The sequence below is a fragment of the Anolis sagrei genome, chromosome 2, assembly GCF_037176765.1.
Source record: "Anolis sagrei isolate rAnoSag1 chromosome 2, rAnoSag1.mat, whole genome shotgun sequence".
Lineage (NCBI taxonomy): Eukaryota > Metazoa > Chordata > Lepidosauria > Squamata > Dactyloidae > Anolis > Anolis sagrei.
The window spans coordinates 12,960,337-12,977,079 of record NC_090022.1 but is presented as its reverse complement, the minus strand read 5'-3'; the positions used below and the strand labels follow the sequence as shown (position 1 = coordinate 12,977,079).

General features: G+C 45.1%; 1 protein-coding gene across 2 annotated transcripts; it reads left to right on the top strand.

Annotated features, from left to right (window-relative positions):
• Window positions 1–459: 459 nt before the first annotated feature.
• On the top strand, window positions 460–9,429 carry LOC132765752 (zinc finger and SCAN domain-containing protein 31-like). Of its 2 annotated transcripts, none has more exons than XM_067465289.1 (4): window positions 460–557; window positions 2,229–3,010; window positions 3,513–3,639; window positions 6,060–9,429. In XM_067465289.1, the coding sequence occupies exons 2-4, from the start codon at window positions 2,240–2,242 to the stop codon at window positions 7,049–7,051; spliced, it is 1,890 nt and encodes a 629-aa protein (XP_067321390.1). In that variant the 5' UTR covers window positions 460–557; window positions 2,229–2,239; the 3' UTR covers window positions 7,052–9,429. The 2 variants fall into 2 exon arrangements, with proteins under 2 accessions (XP_067321390.1, XP_067321389.1); XM_067465288.1 differs by having other exon boundaries at window positions 6,057–9,429.
• The last annotated feature ends 7,314 nt before the right edge of the window (window positions 9,430–16,743 follow it).

Genomic DNA, 16,743 nt, shown 5'->3' with positions numbered 1-16,743 from the left:
AGCAGTTTAACCCACTGCACCACCAGGGATGATGATGTCATACATTTCTTTAATTAACAAAACAGACCCAGACCTTTTTGTCTGCCAGGTCTCCTGGGTGTCTCTTTTTTCCCCTAACTTCTTCACTATTTATCATTAGCAACATTTAATTACAGTCCAGCAAGCAGGTAAGTTAGTCATTGCAGGCCTGGGTCTTTTACTGGTGTTTCCAAAATTATTAGCTTCATACATCCTTCCATTCTTCCATTCATTCCCACACACCATATTCATTTTACATTTCTCAAATCTGCATATTAAATTTTTGTGACATTCTTGTCTGGCCCAATGGGGTGAGGCTGGATGACCTTTGGGGTCCTCCCCTTCCAACTCCCAGGTATGGGTCTCATACGGAGGCGGGGAAAGGGTTAAGATCATGGAGAGCTCCCCTCCATCAGGCCCAGAGAGGCAGCGTGGGAAAGTTGCTTGCGAGCAGAAGGCTGTCAATAGAACGCTGGCTTCCCAACGTTCCTTCCGGTCTGCTGGCCCCGCCTCCCACGTGGGAGAAGCAGCTTGGCTGGGTAAGTGGGCTCTGCAAGGCAGCAAGGCTCAGATCAAAGGGAAAGGGGATCAGTGCCATTGAGAAATAAATACATGCAAGGAATTGAAAGAAAGGCATAGGGATCCTCTCCTTGGAGGCTTGGAGGGAGGATCTGAAGCTGGATCTGTGTAGCTTCCAATAGTGGACATGTGACCCCAATAATGTGATTTTTAAGAACTAATATAATATAATATAATGTTGCATACTTGTATGTATCTCTTGACAGTTCATATTTGTGTGTGTTTTCATGGTGCATGTGTGTGTGTGTTTAAATCATGCACATTTGGGTATATTTTTTATGAAGTATGTTTAATTTTGCATCTTTGTGTGTGTGTTTTGTATGATGAATGCTTGTATGGGGTTTTTCTTGTGTGTTTTGATGGTGCATATTCATGTGCTTTTGATCAGGCATGCTTGTGTATGTCTGTTGCAGTGGTACTTGTTTGTATGTGTATTTTTAATCATGTTTTGTGGGTTTTTAAATGATGTGTTTATATATGTTGTAATTGTACATGGCTACGTGTGCATTTTATTATGGGCACCACAATTGAAGAGAGATATTGACAAGCTGGAATGTGTCCAGAGGAGGGCGACTAAAATGATAAAGGGTCTGGAGAACAAGCCATACGAGGAGCGGCTTAAAGAGCTCAGCATGTTTAGCTTGAAGAAAAGAAGGCTGAGAGGACACATGATAGCCATGTATAAATATGTGAGAGGAAGTCATAGAAAGGAGGACGCAATGGAACAATGGCTTCAAACTACAAGAAAGGAGATTCCACCTGAACATGAGGAAGAACTTCCTGACTGTGAGAGCTGTTCAGCAGTGGAACTCTCTGAGCAAAATGAACAAAATCTGGCTACCAAAAAACTCTAAAATTATAACAGTAAATAAAGAACAAAACTCAAACATAGGGGAACTCCAGACAAGAAACAATCAGGAACAGCTAATCACCTCTTAACAAATGGTTCCCCCAGACAGTATCAAGCCACATCTAAAAACTGTCAGGCCATCAAATGCTAATCAAGCTGGCCAATTGAAACATTCACACTTACCTCTCCCACCCTGGACTTTCCACAGATATATAAACCCAATTTTCCTAGTTTCCAACAGACCTCACAACCTCTGAAGATGCTTGCCACAGATGCAGGTGAAACCTCAGGAGAGAATGCTTCTAGGATATACCCAGTAGGCTGTTAGGAATTGTGGGAGTTGGAGTCCAAAACACTTGGAGGGAGAGCCAAAGTTTGTCCATGCCTGGTTTAAATCCTTAAAACTGAGAAGAAGAAGAAGGAGAAGGAGAAGAAGGAGGGGAGGAGAAAGAAGAGGAAGATTCTGACACAATCCAGTACAGGTGGTCCCAGTGGTGATTGGCACACTGGGTGCAGTGCCTAAAGACCATGGCCTGCACTTAAAAACAATTAGCACTGATAAAATTACCATCTGTCAGCTGCAAAAGGCCACCCTACTTGGGTCTGCACACATTATTTGCCAATACATCACACAGTCCTAGAAGTGTTTGACGTGTGATTTAATACAAAAGCCAGTATAGTGATCTTATTAGTTTGCTGTGTACTAATTGTATTGTCTTTCTAATAATAATAATAATAATAATAATAATAATAATAATAAAGATAGTTGTTCTGCTTCTAGGCTGAGAGACGATGGCGGCTGTGGCAAACAATGCTGCAACATCCATAGGTCTCCCGCTCCTGGAGCAAGAAGTGCTGGAAGATCCCGGAGGGTCCAAGCCAGGGAAGGAATCCAAAAGGCCAGGCAGAAATCTTCAATGTGGGACGATGAAGGACCTCTTGGGTTGGGCGGCCCCTCAGCAAGTGAAGCAGGAACCGGGGGAGATCCTGCCGCAGGGCTGGGACGGATCCCTCCAGGAGCTCCTCAAGGCCACACAGCCCCCTCACCTTGGGTGGGGCAGCCCACAGCTCCTGCTTCCCACACCCTGGGAGGAGAACAGCAAGGGCTTCCCCTTTGAGGGGGTTGCCGACGCTTGGATGTGGCCCCGAGCGGAATGGATGGCCCGGCCTATGATGGGGGAGACTCAGCCAGCTGCCCTCGGCTCGGAGGCGGCAAACCGGGGAGATGCCAGGAAGTTGAAAGCAGAGGTCCCGAAGCCAAGCCCTGTCATCAGCGGAGAGGCCCAGCGCCGGCGCTTCCGGCAGTTTTGCTACCTGGAAGCAGACGGCCCGCGAGAGGTTTGCTTCCACCTCCGGGCCCTTTGCCGCCAGTGGCTGGAGCCCGACAGGCTCTCCAAGGAGCAGATCTTGGAGCTGGTGGTCCTGGAGCAGTTCCTCACCATCCTTCCCTCGGAGATCCAAAGCTGTGTCCGGGAACGAGGAGCGGAGGACTGCACCCAGGCAGTGGCTTTGGCAGAGGAGTTCCTGCAGAGGCAACAAGAGCCCACACAGTGGGAACCGCAGGTGAGTCAACCTCTTACCCAATCATGTCCTTTAATCTTTTTATGAACTATCTTTTTATGTTCAGTTATATGGTGTGTGTTTTTGTCGTGTCAGGAGCGACTTGAGAAAATGCAAGTCGCTTCTGGTGTGAGAGAATTGGCCGTCTGCAAGGACGTTGCCCAGGGGACGCCCGGATGATTTGATGTTTTATCATCTTTGTCGGAGGCTTCTCTCATGTCCCCGCATGAGGAGCTGGAGCTGATAGAGGGAGTTCATCTGCTTCTCCCTGGATTCGAACCTGCGACCTGTTGGTCTTCAGTCCTGCCGGCACAGGGGTTTAACCTGTGTTGACTTGGTGTTATATGGTGTTGACTTATGATTTGTTTTACATTTGTAAGGCATTGAATTTTGCCATTATTTCTGTGTAAACTGTTTTTTAGTCCCTCCAGGGGCGAGAAAAGCGTATATAAATACTATAAATAACTGTCAATAAATTTTATTATTTGATTCATTGCCATTCCAGGTGCCCAAGGGTTTTCGGGAAGCTCTTGGGAATGCTGCCAAGGCAGAGCAAGGCCCATCGAACAACGGACAGTGGCAGCTCTACAGAGAAGCCAAGCCAGACAGCGAGGGAGAGGCCAGCTCATTGGGTGAGTAAACCAGCTCAAGGAAAGATCTGGATTGAAACAAGCACAGATAGCTCAGTTGGGTTGATTCCTTCATCCTCAGACGAAGTTAGGCTGCAAACATAAACAGTTTGAGTGCTGCAAAGGTAATTTGGGAGTTGGGGAAATGATCATACGTAGATGATGCATTGCAGCATCCCTTTAGGCAAAAACACACAAATCAAAAACCTTTAATTTAGGAGCCATTCTGCTAAGAATATTTTCATACTCCTGGTCTTGTAAGAATGCCATTCCTGCACTGAAAAGCTTTAAAAGTTATTTCTTGGACTACATCTCTCTCAGCCTGCATGACTAGCTTACTTTTCCAAACTTAGTGAAAGGCATTTCCATGACAGACGTGTAGCCATAGAAAAGTTTCTGTCTCACATCTGCATGACTGAAACCTCCTTTATTGATGGAACACGTAACAAGCTTCTGCTATTGATGTCATCATCCAGGCATCTGGAAGGAGGCAGTCTCTGGTCTGGAACAGTTTTAGGCTTTCTATTACTTACTTACTTACTTACTTACTTACTTACTGTATTTGTATACCGCCTTTTTCAGCCCACAGGCGACTCAAGGCAGTTTACAGGGCAAAATTCAATGCCCACAATACCATAAATACAATTAAAAACATTAACATAATAAAAACCATAACAACATCAATAAAAGCATAAGTCATTAGTGTCTCCTTGTTAAAAACATTGTCCAGTTCCATCGTCTAGTCATTCCATATGCCTATGTCAGTTACTCTACATTTGCAAACGCTTGCTCAAAAAGCCATTTCTTGACTTTTTTTTTTAAAATGTTAAAAAGGAGGGGGCTGATCTGATATCCCTAGGGAGGGCGTTCCATAGCCGAGGGGCCACCACTGAGAAGACCCTGCCTCTTGTCCCCGCCAGACACACTTGTGACGAAGGCGGGACCAAGAGCAGGGCCTCCCAAGACAATCTTAAGCTCAAGATGGTTCATAAGGAGAGATGCGTTTGGACAGATAAGTTGGGCTAGAACCGTTTAGGGCTTTATAGGCCAAAGCCAGCACTTTGAATTGAACTGAATTTTTAGATAAAGATCAACGACTTTAGAGGACCCAGAAACAGGTGAAATTCTGGCACAGTCCTTATGTGATCTATTTTTTGTGGTCTGAAATAAGCACACTGGAGATCTGTTTGGCTGTCACATTTTCATCAGCTGTATTTCTCAAATAGCCTTCACGAGGAGCCCCACGTTGAGTTCCTGGCCGTAACCTAGCTAGGAACTGACCAAGGTGTTGTATGTCAACCTGTTCAGCCTGTGATTGCGTCTGATGTTTCCAATGTTCATGCTGATGTTCATGATGGTGTGCTGGGGCTTGTTGGCATGAGGGATGAGGGTTTGCTTGGGCCTGAGTTAAGCTCAGGCGAGAGGCCCGAGCTGTCTCAGGAAGATTCACAAGGCCACATACTTGGGAAGCGCCCTTCACAGCTTTTTTTTTTTCAAATCAGCTGTCTAAGGATGATTTGTCAGATGCAGAAGTTAATGAGAGGGAAGATGATGAAAGTTTGAACAGAAAGCAGAGTTTTAGTAAACAGAGACAAAGTCTTCCGAGAGTGAGCTTATCAGTTCATCTACAGTAAAAGAGAAATAACAAAACCTTTATCTGGTGGGAAGGTCAAGATAAATGCTTTCCTTTCAGTTTTGGATCTGAAAAAGCCTTATAATGATTCATGGGAGAGAGTTGCCTCAGTCAGGTCAACGTTGGAATATGATCACGGTCTTGCTTTCAAGTGCTCTTGGTTTCATGTATCAAGATTTTGCCAAGCGTAAGATTTATCTATGAGATTTTCCTGCTGTCTTGTTTCATAAATTCAAGTGCCTAATTTCATGGATTTTTATGTACTCATGGATCTTGTTTTCCCTTGAAGCTTATAGGCTATTTTATATATTGGACCTTTGTGGTTTTTGGCTATTTTTACTGCTTTGCGTACATTGTTGTTGTTCATTCATTCAGTTGTTTCCGACTCTTCGTGATCTCATGGACCAGCCAACTCCAGAGCTCCCTGTTGGCTGTCACCACCCCCAGCTCCTTCAAGGTCAATCCAGTCACTTCAAGGATGCTATCCATCTTGCCCTTAGTCTTCCCTTTTCCTTTCATTTTCCCCAGCATCATTGTCTTCTCTAAGCTTTCCTTTCCTGTGGCCAAAGTACTTCATCTTTGCCTCTACTTTGGGTACATATATTCTTCAATAAACTGCTTACTGATTTTACCAAGCTGGCGTGGTGTTTAAGGTCAGAGGTGTTCCTGCTCTGGTGTACGACACAAGGCGTACATATCACTGTGATTAGATCTCACTTTTTCCACTTTTGATTTTGCACAGGGAATGATTTATATATGCGTAACTCTCTGCTTTTTTAACTTCCAGCAGGCGATGGGTGGGTGAGCGAGGTCGAGGAAGAAAAACCTCAGCTCAAATGTTCTGAGAAAACGGAACCATCCGAAGCCTTTGGAGAAACTGCTTTTCTGTGCCAGGAGCAGCTAGATGCCTTTGAAAATGAACACAAAGCAGAGAATGAGCATGAAGGCCCCTTTGGCGAGGAAGCCTGCCAGAAAGTTGGCCGGAAACATGGAGAGCAACCTGCCCAAGAAGGGATCCAGATGGACCAGAGGAAAAAGGTGTGCCTGGAGTGTGGGAAGGGCTTCAGCCGGAGTTCTGACCTGCTGAAACACCGGCGGACGCACACGGGAGAGAAGCCGTACCAGTGCCTCCATTGCGGGAGGAGCTTCAGTGACCGCTCCAACCTGATTGCACACCGGAGGATCCACGCCGACAAGAAGCCGTACCAATGCTTGGACTGCGGCAAGTGCTTTTGCCAGAACTCCTACCTGGTCCGCCACCGGAGGACCCACACCGGCGAGAAGCCGTACAAGTGCTCCTATTGCGGCAAAGGCTTCAGCGACAGCTCGAACCTGGTGGTGCACAAGCGGACTCACACGGCAAGCGACAAGCCTTACCGGTGCCCGGACTGCGGGAGAAAGTTCGGCGAGGCCTCGCTCCTCAGCCGGCACCAGCGCATGCACGCCAAGGAGCGGCCATACAATTGCGCGGACTGCGGCAAGACCTTCCGGCACCGCTCCGACCTGGTTCGACACCGCAGGACCCACACGGGAGAGAAGCCCTTCAAGTGCTTGGACTGTGGCAAGGGCTTCAGCCAGCGGTCCCACTGCAGCACACACGAGCGGAGGCACTCGCGGCAGAAACCGTTCACACAGTGTTCAGAGAACAGGAAAAGCCCCACTGACCTCGGGTTGCCGGCGAAGGAAGAAGTTGCCGAAACTTCTCAAAAAATCATGGCCCAAAAGGACATGCGGATGGGGCACATGTGTCTCCTCCTCCACACAGAGTGGGGTTACCTATAGTGTGGTTTACCTGATCGCTTGGAGGGAGTAATATGGAAGTCTCCCTTCCTCCCTCTGCTTTCTCTTTCCCTTCAGATTGAAAATGATTCACATAGTCCACCAACTTTTTTCTTCTTCTACAGACTAGTAACTTTCACATTGTGCTTAGGCTGGAATTAAGATTAGCCTTCAGCCTTTCCGGGAACCTTCTTCTACTTTGTCTTGTTTTAAAGCATGATTCTAGTCCTTATGGGTTCCATTATAGTTTTAAAATCATTATGTGCATAAACAATATCTTGAGGGATGTCTTACACCCAAACAGTGAGTGAAGTTAAGGGAGATCCTGTAACATGACCTTACTCTATTCCAGTTTGAGCCAAATATTAGTGTGGTTTGCAGAAGGAGGCTCTCCTTTGTTGCAGTTTGGGATAGCTTAGTTTTGCAGTGTACACCAGCTCCATGGTATCCATTGGCGTTTGGTTCTAGGACAATGTTTCTAAGCCTTCCTAATGCTGTGCCCCGTTAAATACAGTTACTCAGGTTGTGGTGACCCCCAACCATAAAATTATGTTTGTTGCTACTTCATAACAGTAGTTTTGCTACTTTCTGTCCAGATCTGTAGCTTCCTGGTGAAGAAATTACCTCACAAACAAAGTTAATTCAAAAACATTCATTAGGGAACACAACAAAGTTCCAACTGACAGTTTATTTCCATCACGCCTCATGCTGGTCCCTCCCCTGCATTGCTCCCGTTTCCATGGCAACCCTCTCCCAGATTTCAAATATACGCAGAACGGATCTAAAGTATGGCCTAATTTCCTGGCTTCACACAAAACCAGGCAATAAGATCATGGCACTATTATGAATTGTAATGTAAATATCTGATATGCAGGATGTATTATCATTCACTAGACCAAATTTGGCACAAATAACCAATATGCCTAAATTTGAATACTGGTGGGGGTGGGTTGATTTTGTCATTTGGGAGTTGTCATTGCTGGGATTTATAGTTCACCTAAAATCAAAGAGCATTCTGAACTCTTATCAATGGTGGAATTGAACCAAACCTGGTATGCGGAACTCCCATGACCAACAAAAAATACTGGAAGGGTTTGGTGGGCATTGACCTTTAGTTTTGGAGTTGTAGTTAACCTACATCCAGAGAGCACTGTGGACTCAAACAAGGGTGGATTTGGACCAAACTTGGCGGGGATACTCAATATGCCCAAATGTGAACATTGGTGGAGTTTGGGAAAAATAGACCTTGAAAATTGGAAGTTGTATTTGCTGGGATTTATAGTTCACCTACAATCAAAGAACATTCTGAACCCCACCAATGAGAGAATTGGACCAAACCTCCCACCCAGAACACCCATGATCAACAGAAAATACGTTTTTTTCTGATGATCTTTGCAACCTCTCTGACATCCCCTCGCGACCCCCCCAGGGATTCCGACCACAGGTTGAGAAACGCTGTTCTAGGATGTCTCTGTGGATATCAAGATACATAGAGGCTGAAGTCCCATTATATATAATGATGATATAGTTTAATGATATATAAAATGACAAAACCAAGGTTTGATTTTTGGATTTTTAAAAACATTTTCAAAGCGTGGATGGTTGAAATCCCTAGATACAGAATCCATGGACATCAGAATCTAACTGTAAGTAGAAAGGGCTCTCAGTATTTGCTGGAGTTCAGTTCCAGGAGGGAGCCCCCAGTGGCGCAGTGGATTAAATCCTTGTGCCAACAGGACTGCTGACCGAAAGGTCGACGGTTCGAATCCGGGGAGTGGGGTGAGCTCCCGTCTGTCAGTTCCAGCTTCCCATGTGGGGACATGAGAGAAGCCTCCCACAGGATGGCAAAACATCCAGGTGTTCCCTGGGCAACAATCTTGCAGACGGCCAATTCTCTCACACCAGAAGCGACTTGCAGTTTCTCAAGTTGCTCCTGATGCACACACAAAAAAGTTCCAGGGTCCCACATAGATACTGACATCCATAGGTACGCAAATCCCATTATATGCAATATCCCTTTCATAAACTGGGTTTCCATTAAAAAAAAATTCTAACTGTGGATGATTGAATCCCTTTTTTGTTTGTGAAGAAGGGCTGCTTCTTATTGAATTGTGTCTCTATTCTAGTTGTCTTGCCTGCTGTCTGGACATGCATCTGCAACCCCTTTTTTGTGCAAGCGTTATGACCTCTGCATGTTCGCCTTGTGCCTGACAAATGTCAACAGGGAAGAGGCACATTCGTCTCCCCTGGAAAAGTTGCGGGCATTTGTCATTCAAGAACTTGGATGTGACTTTTTTTTCTGGAAGGAAATGCCTCTCTCTACATAGGCAGTTCCTTGCTCTGTTTTCAGAGGCTGTGAAATAAATACGAATGAAATTGGATTAAGCATAGTGTTATCTATATAAATAAAAATGTAATGTTCGTTTGTGGGATTAACAGAACTCAAAAACCACTGGGCGGATTGACAACAAATTTGGACACAATACACCTATTATGCCAATGAGTGCCCATCACTCATAAAAACACTGAAAAACACAGCAGAAAGGACTTTAAAAGCAAAAAAAAGTTTACAATGCATGCATAAAACCACATATATACACAAAAAAAACCCACATATACAGAGACTGGGCCACAGCAACGTGTGGAAGGAGACGGCTAGTCTATATAAATCAAATGGTAATGTTGTCTGCTGAGACACTGGAAGTAGCCCAAGAAAGGAGGAAAGCAAAAGTAAACAGTGATAGGGGGAGATATGCCCAGTTAAATGCGCAATTCCAGAGATTAGCCAGAAGAGATAAGGAACTAATTTTAAACAAGCAATGCATGGAAGTGGAAGAAGACAACAGAATAGTAAGAACCAGAGACCTTTTCCAGAAAATTAGAAACATTGGAGGTAAATTTCAGGCAAAAATTGGAATGATAAGAAACAAAGATGGCAGGGACATAACAGAAGCTGAAGAGATCAAGAGAAGGTGGCGAGACTATACAGAAGATCTGTATAGGAAGGATAATAATATCGAGGATAGTTTTGACAGTGTGGTGAGGGAATTAGAACCAGACATCCTGAGGAGTGAGGTTGAATGAGCCTTAAGAAGCATTGCTAACAACAAGGCAGCAGGAGACAACGGGATCCCTGCTGAACTGTTCAAAATCTTGAAAGGTGATGCATGCCATATGTCAGCAAATATGGAAACACAAGAATGGCCATCAGACTTTCACTTTGGTTAGAAGGCTCCTCAGCTCCTCCTTGCTTTCAGCCATCAAAGTGGTATAATAATAATAATAATAATAATAATAATAATAATAATAATAATACAAGCAGAAGCATAATTCATTGGAACTTGTGCCACAAGCACCATCTGCTTGGGACAAAGAACTGGTGGAGTCACAAGCCTGAAAAAGTTACAGAGAATGAAGATGTCAAGCTCCTCTGAGACTTCTGGATTCAGACAGTTTTGGAGCACAATACACCTGACCTCACGATCGTGTTAACAAAGTATGGATTGTCGATGTCACAATCTCAGGTGACAGCAGGATTGAAGAGAAACAACTGGAAAAGCTGACATGATATGAGGATTTAAAGATCAAACTGCAAAGACTCTGGCACAAGCCAGTCAAGGTGGTCCCAGTGGTGATCGGCACACTGGGTGCAGTGCCTAAAAACCTTGGCCTGCACTTAAACACAATTGGCGCTGACAAGATTACCATCTGCCAGCTACAAAAGGCCACCCTCCTGGGATCTGCACACATTATTCGCCGATACATCACACAGTCCTAAACACTTAAGGTGTCGTAAAATACCTCTCACACTTTTTAGCAGTACCTAATTTCTCTACTTATCGCTCTAAGCTGTTTTTGAACAGCTTAGGTAAACAGTGAGCTGGGCTGACGGTCAGGTGCTCACCCCGATCCGGGCTTCGAAGTGGCAACCTTTCGGTTGGTAGATCTTATTGCTGCTGGTGGTAATTTACCAGCTGTGCTATGTGCTTGTATGTGGAGGAAATTAGTTCCAGGGTTTACTGTGTAATTATATCTGCACACTTTCTTCAATACTGTTTTGGAACTGCATTCAATGCTTACTGTGGATGGGGCCTCTGGAGAAGGGAGAAAGGAGGAATGGGAGGGAGAGAGGAAGGAAATGGGGAAGAAAGAAAAAAAAAGGAAGGAAGAAAGAAAGATACAGCAAAGGGGAAAAGGTATGAGTAGAGGGAAAGAAAGAAAGGGACGAAAGCAAGGGACCGGGGAGAGTTGAGTAGATATACTAGTTTCCTGTACAAAGAAAGAATAGTCTAGGGGTGGTTGATGTGACTGATGCAGACATCAGATCAAGCTGGAAGAATGTATGTATACACACCACTACTTCTTGGATATGACATGGAAGTACATCAACGCTTTGTGCTTGTATGCAGAGGAAATCGGTTCCAGGCTTTCCTGTGTAATTATCTGCACAGTGAAACCACTTTCTTCAATACTGTTTTGCAACTGCATTCAATGTTAACTGTGGATGGAGCTTCAGTCTCAAAGGAGTCATGATACATCTTCTACGGACAAGAAGCCCCCACTTGTCTGACAGGTTAGGAACCAAAGTGCCATCCAAACATGGAATTGGTCCAAAAGGTGATTTTTTTTAACCTTGCAAGTGCATGTTGGCCCCTGAAAAATGTCAACAATATGCTTATATCACCTCTTGAGTGTTTGATAAACGTAAAAGAGTTTTTGCACAAATAAAAGTGATTCTGTCAGCAAGCTTTGTGACAGTCATGAGCACATAACTAGTCTCAAGTGAAAGAAATAACAACCAATCACATAGCAGCTTTCATTTTACCTCAGCAGTAGAAGAAATAACAACCAGTCACAGCACAGCTTTCCTCCCACCTCAGCAGTATAACCAAGCTGTGATTGGTTGCTATTGGCATACCACTCATTCCAACCAACATGGCATTTGAGTACTAACAACTTTAGTTCCCAACGCACCTTGTATTTGCTATGATTAAAGCGCAGAGGAAATCTTTGCAAGTGTGTGGTTTGGATTTAGAAAATATTCTCTTAGGGGCATTTATATGTCACATGCTCCAAAGTTGGTAAACCGTCAGATCTTTATGTTTATGCAGAAAATGGACAAACAAAAAACGTAGTCAACCCACTATTGACAAACAAAAAACGTAGTCAACCCACTATTTCTTATTCTTTCCTTTCCGTGCACATAGACACAGCAATGCGAGGCAGGGTATTGAATCGAATGATGTGTTTTCTTGGTTCACAACTTTTATTTACTATCTCATTAATTTCATATCAGACTGAGTCACAGCGAAGCGTGGCCAGGTTTAGCTTATATATATAGTTATATATATAAAACTACCTTTCAAGAAGAGTTTGCTCCAGGCACAGTCAGCCCATTGTATGCTAATCAAGGTGGTCAGTTGAAAGATTCACTTCCTTTGTCTCACCCTGGTCATTCCACAGATATATAAACCCCTTCCCAGTTCCAACAGACCTCACCTCTGAGGATGCTTGCCATAGATGCAGGCGAAACGTCAGGAGAAATGCCTCTAGAACATGGCCATATAGCCCGAAAAAACCCACAAGAACCTAGTGATTCTAGCCATGAAAGCCTTCGACAATACATTATATATATAGTGTTTCCTCGCTACTTTGTGGTTCGCTTTTAGAGGACTCGCTGTTTCACGGTTTTAAAATAAATATTCATTTTCCCTGTTTTGCGGCTTTTTGGTGCCACTGCTTTCCGAGGCACTTTCCTCCTTCTCCCCAGTCCTCTCTCTCTCCAGCCTTGAAGGGCCTTTCCTTCCTTTCCTTCGCGCTCTCTCTCTTCACCCAGCGAAGGGAAAGGCAAAGGAGGGCCTGCTTCCTTTAGTTCCTTCCTTCGCAGCCACTACACTGACAGGGAAGCGGGTTGGGGGAGCTGCAAGGAGGGGAGGAGGAGGAGTAGTACTCAGTAAAACAGGTACAAGGCTTATTTTAAGTTTATAAAGACTTTAAAAAGTGTATACCTACTAAAATCTATATAAATAAAAATGTAATATTCATTTGTGGGATTAACAGAACTCAAAAACCACTGGGCGAATTGCCACCAAATTTGGCCACAAGACACCTACTAACCCTAATTGCTTTTATGTATGTATGTATATTTGACATAGGCATAGAATTGTGCCTTTCTTGTAAGCATCCCTGAGTCCCCCCTCGGGGGTGAGAAGGGCGGGGTAGAAGTAACTGAAATAAATAAATAAATAAATAAATACAAGGACTGACCATTACTCAAAAAAATTGATTTTGTCATTTGGGAGTTGTCATTGCTGGGATTTATAGTTTACTTACAATCAAAGAGCATTCTGAACTCCACCAATGATGGAATTGAACCAAATGTGGCACACAGGACTCCCATGACCAACAGAAAATACTAGAAGGGTTTGGCGAGCATTGCCCTTGAGTTTGGGAGTTGCAGTTCACCCACATCCAGAGAACACTGTGGACTCAAACAATGATGGATCTGGACCAAACTTAGCATGAATAGTCCATATGCCCAAATGTGAATACAGATGGAGTTTGGGAGAAATAGACCTTGACATTTGGGAGTTGTAGTTACTGGGATTTATAGTTCACCTACAATCAAAGAGCATTCTGAACTCCACCAATGATAAAATTTCCACAGCAACACTGACAAAGAAACAACAAGAATTACTGTTTATTCACATTACATATATTAGAAACCAACACTTTCTCATTACTTTATTTTCCAGATAACCAGAGTGAGTCACAGCAAAGCATGGCAGGGGGCAGCTACTATTATTTTTCTTTATCGTGTCATCAGCAACCATACCATTGTATTACATTTCTAACAGAACAAAACAAACACACAGATTTTAAAAAAAACCCACAGATTTTGGAAACTTGGTAGTTGGTTAAATGTCCTTGGACCAGTAGCTGGCCACTTGGAGTGCTTCTGGTGTTGCTGCAAGAAGGTCCTCCATGGTGCATGTGGCAGGGCTCAGGTTGCATTGCAGCAGGTGGTCAGTGGTTTGTTCTTCTCCGCACTCGCATGCCGTGGATTCCGCTTTGTAGCCCCATTTCTTAAGATTGGCTCTGCATCTTGTGGTGCCAGAGCGCAGTCTGTTCAGCACCTTCCAAGTCGCCCAGTCTTCTGAGTGCCCAGGGGGGAGTCTCTCATCTGGTATCACCTATGGATTGAGGTGCTGGGTTTGGGCCTGCCACTTTTGGACTCTCGCTTGCTGAGGTGTTCCAGCGAGTGTGTCTGTAGATCTAAGAAAACTATGTCTTGATTTAAGTCGTTGACGTGCTGGCTGATACCCAAACAAGGGATGAGCTGGAGATGTCTCTGCCTTGGTCCTTTCACTATTGGCTGCTACTTCCCGGCGGATGTCAGGTGGTGCAATACCGGCAAAGCAGTGTAATTTCTCCAGTGGTGTAGGGCGCAGACACCCTATGATAATGCGGCATGTCTCATTAAGAGCCACATCCACTGTGTTAGTGTGGTGAGATGTATTCCACACTGGGCATGCATACTCAGCAGCAGAGTAGCATAGCGCAAGGGCAGATGTCTTCACTGTGTCTGGTTGTGATCCCCAGGTTGTGCCAGTCAGCTTTCGTATGATATTGTTTCTAGCGCCCACGTTTTGCTTGATGTTCAGGCAGTGCTTCTTGTAGGTCAGAGCACGGTCCAAAGTGACTCCCAGGTATTTGGGTGTGTTGCAATGCTCCAGTGGGATTCCTTCCCAGGTAATCCTCAGAGCTCGGGATGCTTGTCTGTTCTTAAGGTGAAAGGCGCATGTCTGTGTTTTAGATGGATTAGGGATCAGCTGGTTTTCCCTGTAATAGGCAGTAAGAGCACCTAGAGCTTTGGAGAGCTTATTTTCAACCATCTCAAAGCTCCCTGCTTGAGTGGTAGTGGCACGATTATCAGCATAGATGAAACTCTCTGTCCCTTCTGGCAGTGGCTGGTCATTTGTGTAGATGTTGAACATGGATGGGGCAAGCACGCTCCCCTGAGGCAGGCCGTTCTTCTGTTTCCGCCACCTGCTTCTCTGGCCCTGAAACTCAACAAAAAAGCTCCTGTTTTGTAGCAGGTTTCCTATGAGGTGGGTGCAGCTAGTAATATATAAATATTCAAATAATATTAAAATAAATATAGCGTCCCTACCTCGTGTATTTTCACTTATCGCGGGTGGTCCTTGAACGTAACTTCTGCAATAAGTGAGAGAACACTGTACAGAATTCCCTCACTTATCGCGGGTGTTGTGTTCCACGACCATCCGCGATAAGTGAAAATCCACAAAATAGGGAGGACTGCCACCTCCCCGCTCCCTCCCTCCATCTCTCTTACTCACTCCAGCTGCTGCTGTTGCAGAAGTCTCCAGAGCGGATAGTCCCAGTGGAAGAGGCTCCTCATCGGCGCCTGAGCCTATGTCGCCTCCATCACCCACTGAAGGGAGCTCCCAGAGGGAAGAAGAGCCACTCAAGGAAGGCAGGTCGCAGCCTTCCACAGGCAGTGGAGATGGCATACGCCCAGTCAGTGATGAGGAGCCTCCTCCGCTGGGACTATCTGCTCCAGAGGCAGTAGCAGCATTCGTGGCGCCCCCTTCTTTGGCCAGCTCTTCTTCCCTCCGGCTGCTGCTGCTCCAGAAGTCTCCAGAGTGGATAGTCCTGGTGGAGAAGACCTATCATCATCGCCTGGGACTATGCCGCCACCCATTGAAGGCCATGGCCTGCCTTCTTTGGGTTGGGGCCAGTTGGCAGGAAGGAAGGTGCAGGGGAGAAGGAGGAAGGTAAAGAGGGCCACCACCAGCCCAGCCTTGCGAGATCTCCCAGATCTAGATCAAGGCCACTTGGGGTTGCCTTTGAAGACTGCCCGGAAGCTGCAGCAAGTCCAACGCGCGGCAGCCAGATTACTAACGGGGGCTGGGTACAGGGAGCACACCACTCCGCTATTACGCCAGCTCCACTGGCTGCCAATTAGCTTCCGAGCACAATTCAAAGTGCTGGTGTTGACCTATAAAGCCCTAAACGACTCCAGCCCTGTTTACCTCTCCGAACGTATTCTCCCCTACGAACCATCAAGATTATCTGGAGAGGCCCTGCTCTCGGTCCCACCGGCCTCACAAGCGCGCCTGGTGGGGACGAGGGACAGGGCCTTCTCGGTGGTGGCCCCGCAACTCTGGAACTCTCCCTCTGGAGGCCAGAACCGCCCCATCCATCCTAACAATTAGGAAACGAAGACGTGGCTGTGGAGTCAGGCCTTCGATGAATGAGACAACACCATAGGACCCTGGATGGAAGTTGATGTAGATCCATCTTAATAGGACGACTGACCACTGTAGTTTTATATTTAGTGTTTTTAAAGTTGTTTTTGTAATTGTGATATATGATATTTTAATGAGTGTATATGTTTTTTATGGCTGGAAACCGGGCTGAGTCCCTCAATGAGGTTGAGAAGCTCGGTATAGAAAACTGTGAAATAAATAAATATTATTATTATTATTATTATTATTAAACTTTATTTGTACCCCGCTAGCATCTCCCGAAGGACTCGATGCGGCTTACAAAGGCCAAGGCCTCAATACACAACATAACAATACACCTAAAGCAAATTAAAAACAATTAAAGCAATATTAAAACAACAAGCAATGAACAATACACCAAAACACAATAAAACTGGGCCGGGC